The sequence below is a fragment of the Ceratina calcarata genome, unplaced genomic scaffold (genome assembly GCF_001652005.2).
Source record: "Ceratina calcarata isolate Rehan_Ccalc_2016 unplaced genomic scaffold, ASM165200v1 scaffold63.2, whole genome shotgun sequence".
In the NCBI taxonomy this organism is placed as follows: Eukaryota; Metazoa; Arthropoda; class Insecta; order Hymenoptera; family Apidae; genus Ceratina; species Ceratina calcarata.
Genome location: NW_017177554.1, coordinates 377 through 5,489, shown reverse-complemented (window position 1 = coordinate 5,489; position 5,113 = coordinate 377). Strand labels below are relative to the sequence as shown.

The window sequence follows — 5,113 nt, the reverse complement described above, 5'->3', positions numbered from 1 at the left end:
ATATTACAGTTTGCAATTAGTTTTCGTGCCGGGCGCCGTTCAAGTACATCTTCGATAATATTTAGTTATTTCTAACTTGGACGTGTTTAGACTTCAGTAAATATAATAACAAGATCTTATTTAGTCTCGTGATTTATTGAAGAGATTCGTGACCAAGCATATCGGCGCATTTCCAGACGAGGGTCGAGTATTTATGCAAGGGTCGGTCACCTCCTCGCCGGATTGTAGCTGATAGCGATTCTGTTTGGTCTGCCGACTGATAGAGAGTTTCCGACCGCGAACATTGTCTGCCAGTCTGCACGGATTAAACTCTTAGGATTAGATCCCGTCGAGTCGGTTAAAGAAGCTGCAAATCCGATTTCGAATCGATCGTCTGTGGCGAATTTCTGACACTTGGAACTTGGCGTTTCAATAATCGTTAAGAGAATCACATAAATTAATTCGACGAATAAATAAAATTTCAGGCTCATATTTCTTAGTACAGTGATTACCCTAATTTCGAATGTTGGAATTAAATTTCATTTTTCTTCTCGGTGAACACAATGGAAGCGAATCTAATATTAACGTGGCGTGTCGCGGGATCATTTTTCTTGAAATCACTGAAGTGTGCAGCCATGAGTTGTCGGCCGGTGGGTACGATTGATTTACCGGAATCGCGGGAAACTTTTTTCAAGTAACACTTCGCCGCGTTAAGATTACACGGCCGTTCATATAAATCACGTGAAACGTTATAAAATCCGTTTACGGTAGCCATAAACGCGGCACGCTTCGAGACTGTATAATTAGAAAATGCCTGCCAACCCCTCTTTACACGTGTGATAACACGTTCAATTAATTATAGCGATCAATCATACGGTTAACGGCAGAAATTCATAACTAGACTACAGACGATTAATGAGCAAACAAAAATTCTTCTAATTTATTGTTTAAAAATATTTTATTTCATGTACAAATCCGAAGTCGTGAAAATATAACTCAGCGTCGATTAAAGACTCTCTTATCAAGGATATCCTTTACGAATATCCCATCTCGTTTTATAATTAGAACGGAAAAAGCGGAAATGTTATAATTTTTCTACAATAAAATAAAACGTTAATTAAAATTACTTTTTTCCAATAATATTAATTAAAAATACTTTCGTGCATACTTTTATCAAGGATATCCATTAGGCAAGAGATATATGAGTAAAAGCAAGCACGAACAAAATTCCCGGTAAAAAGGAAATAAATACAACGTATAGTAGGGCTCGTTTTTTTTCCATTAAAACGATCCTCCTGGACGGAATTGCCGTTATTCATCGACGACGGTGTGCCGATGCCATCAACGCAAATTACGCGGCGCATTTTACGTCACAAATGGCGGTGTTGCGTGGCATTTGCCGGCCGCGGACTCATTAAACGAGTCTACCCTACTCGTAATGCCTCTCGACGCGCGTGTTCCCTCGCTCGATGACGAACCGCCCGACTTTTACCCGCGACGTGACACGGACCGCGTTAAAGCTTGTTGTTACCTATCCCATCCTTCTCTTTTCACGCCCTGAATCCTGTCTGAATCCGAAAAAGGTTCATTCCAAGATAACGATCGTTCAAACGGCGATGAATCTCGTTTCGGAATTGATTAAAATAATTCTAATAATTATTGTGATCGACGAAAATTTATATTTATTATAATATTGTAGGAATACTTGTAGTTAANAATTAAAAACTAATAATTTTGACTGGTTTCGTGGTTGTAGTGTCAAATATAATTCATTCAGGCAGCCACTTAGAATTTCGATCACCTTTACTTTCATATATTCACTCCTGCGACATCTGAATTCCAATCTTAACTGCTAATTACAACTACAGAATTATAAAAAACAGTTCTGATAATCATTTATCCGAATCTATATGGCCCTTAATTAAATTGGCATCGGGGCGTTAAAAATCTGTGAGAAAAAATTGTTATAGCCGGCTATAATCGCAACTCACAATCTAACTTTCTTGCCGGGCGCGAATCGGCCGCGCCATCCAATTTTCCGTGGAGCATCCGGCCGGGCCCGTGTTCATATGCGCATATTAAAGTCAATCCCATTCGTAGTCACCGCGCGAAGTCGCAGGGGTGGTTTACGACGAACCGATAAATTACGGTGGAATCAGCCGGCCTAACCCTCATTGACAGTTTCCAGCTGTAGTGAATTATCGTTTCGGCAGGGGTTAACGATAAGCTGGGACCCCTGCCCAGATTGCGTCGTTGTTTTTTTTCACATCGATCCGTCTTCCGTGCTCACGCGACCCTCGAGAAAGAGAGAGAAAGAGACCAAAGAGATCTAAGAAACGATTTTTATTTTTGCTTCGTCACTTGAATTATTAATTTTATTTTCATTGTAAAATACAAGAATACTTTTATTTAATAAATTGCTATACAATAAATGATAAATTGTTGTAAACGTTATTGATTCAGCGTGCATAATCACGATCTTTCACACTTAACTACGTTCCGTCGCGCGAAAGGGTGAAAGCCGATAAAAGAATGTTGCCCAAGGCGAGGTTTTCGTGGCAGACACAAAGTGTCTCGACGGTCGAAAGAGCAGCCCTCTTTGTGGATGAATCCGAGCAACGCCAGGGTCGGAACGACACCGGCGTCTAACAGTTTTTTTTTTTTTTTTTATGGACACAGGTCCGTGGCCTATTCACCCCTCGTTTACATCCAACGCTTTAATCTCGAATATTCCGCCGGTTATTTCTATACGTTAAAAGGGTTAGCGTGACCGGACGTTAATTATTCCAAGGACCGAGCGCACGACAGAAATAAAATACCCTGACCCCCGACGCGAGGGGTGAACTACCCCTGCCAGTCGATTAAAGAGACGCGACTCCTATGTACATACGCGTAATATCCTCCGATCCGCGTGTCGTCTTCATTCCGGTTCTAATATTCAAATCGAATTTCATACGCCCTCAATCGCGACCGCTGAACACTCGCCAAACACGATCTCGTCTTTTTACGGGCATCGCTGCACGGGATTGAACCTCGCGATGTTTACCTTGCTTCTGCAAGATTGAAAGCATCTTGATGGAATACGCGTCCCGGGATTTACACTTTTATGAGGAGCTCTTTACACGTTTCGAAAATAAATTGAAACAGAAATGGCGAGTGTGCGAAATCCTGAATGGCTATGCAACCTTCGGGTGTTGGATTACATCCTTCATTGAAATCGATCGAGAGAAGGTATTAGTTTATTCCGTTCACTCAGAACGTGACAGAACGTTGATACAAAAATAAAAGACGAATGACTTTGTTAGCCATTTATTTGTTAATCCAAAGTAAATCAGATACTTTCCTTATCGCAATATTTATTAGCGCATACATTAAGTTAATGATACATAATTTAATATACAAATACAGAGATTCTTAAGGGATAATTCCAAAGGGAATGACCAGTTGACCACTGACTTTAAGTACCCACCCCCTAGGATTGGTCATCTGGTCATTCCCTTTGGAATGACCCAAAAAATCTTGCCCGATTATCGATAAATGCGGGAGTAAACGAATATGCAAATCAGGAGCCGAGCCTTCTAAGAATCGGCCAATCATTTTGCGCAGACGTCATTNGTTCTCACCATCGGGCACGGCACGGCTGGTCATCAGGAAGTTAACGCAGGCGGCCCCGGTCCCGTGACCTATCAGCGTCACGTTCCCCGGATCGCCGCTGAAGTAGCCGATGTTCTCCTGCACCCAGTGCAGCGCCGCGATCTGATCCATCAGGCCGTAGTTCGCCGGCGAGCGTAAGTGCGAATCCGTGTTGGCGTTTAGAAAGCCTGTAATCAAAACGGGACGCGTTCACACGTTTGGCAAGGTTCGTTATCGAACCGCGATTTAATTATCTTAACCTCCGTGTAATCAACGTTAATTCGGATCGACGGGCTCACCGTCGGTTATATGAAACTGAATTACCATTCATGTAATTAATCACGGGACATGCCATATTGCAGATTCAAATTATTTCACTACTGTTTGTACATTTTTTTTTGGCTTACCATTTTGGGTATGAAATATAATTAAATTAATATAATTAAATTTTTGCCTCTTCATTTTCTTACGACCATATTACATAACGAAACGCATGTAAAACTTGCTGAAGAAACAATAAGATAATTATTTTTAATTACTATGCCTCGGTTCGAGAAATCACCATTTTTCTATACCTATTTTTGGTATGATTTGAATAAAGCATCAGTGGCGTTGGTAGCTGTGATTGCAAGGAACCCTCGTGATAACAGAAGCTTTAAGAGACGACGGCGTTAGACCGTTCGTCCTCGTTGGCTCGCCTCTAAAATACTGTGAAAATATTCTTTGAAAGCATCGCGTTTCCGGCGAACGCAATAGAGGATAAAAGGGTACTCCGGACAGCTTCCGAGATCGAGCATCGCAAGAATCGGCCGTTCTTGACCCAGACTATTTGAATCCAGGTCGTCCTGCATATCTACGCAGCACGTACTGTCTTGATCTGCCTTAAACGCATCTAAACGAACGAGTACAGAGGGAAAAGCCGTGATGCGAGGCACCGGATCTTCAAAGGAAACGAAGCCACTTCGAAACGTTAGTCCACGAGTCTTAGAACACATCGCCGAATGAATAAAACATTTCTAGGGATGTGTTTTAAATAAATTATGGCTGGTTCAACGTTCATTATTGTCTGATCATTATAATTATATTCAATTGTCCCAATTTCTGTTCAGTGTATTGAGATTACATTTTATACGGAAGTTGTAGGCACTGACGTCTTCTACGAGTAATATTTTATGAACTTTTCTTCTAACTTCGATATTTAATGAGTTAAGTATGATTAATTGGCATTTTATGGGTACTCATAAAATCCGACCATTCCACCGTCGAAATAGCCAACTTTTGGCAAAAAATTTCGTTTTTCCTCAATAACTCCTAAACCATTGGAGATACGGGAAAATTGCATATAACCTTTTTTGTAGNTGAGAGAGAGAGAGAGAGAGAGAGAGAGAGAGAGAGAGAGAGAGAGGAGCTGGAGAATTTGTTTCCCTCGCGGGGAATGTCTGGCGGTTTATTTGCTTCGGAGTTGTCGTCGAACCGGAGACCTTAATGTAATGCACTCCGT

At 41.3% G+C, this 5,113-nt stretch overlaps 1 protein-coding gene across 1 annotated transcript in view; it reads right to left on the bottom strand.

The window, feature by feature from the left end:
- LOC108630045 (neuroligin-1-like) overlaps positions 1–3,967 on the bottom strand; it is a gene marked incomplete at its 3' end in the record, with an annotated part of 36,116 nt that extends 32,149 nt beyond the window's left edge. Inside the window, exons 1-2 of the mRNA XM_018033109.2 lie at positions 3,937–3,967; positions 3,603–3,800 (exon numbers count right to left, since the gene is read on the bottom strand). Of these exons, the coding sequence (XP_017888598.2) occupies positions 3,603–3,800; positions 3,937–3,967 (229 nt within the window). The remainder of the gene's footprint in view (positions 1–3,602; positions 3,801–3,936) is intronic.
- Positions 3,968–5,113: the final 1,146 nt, after the last annotated feature.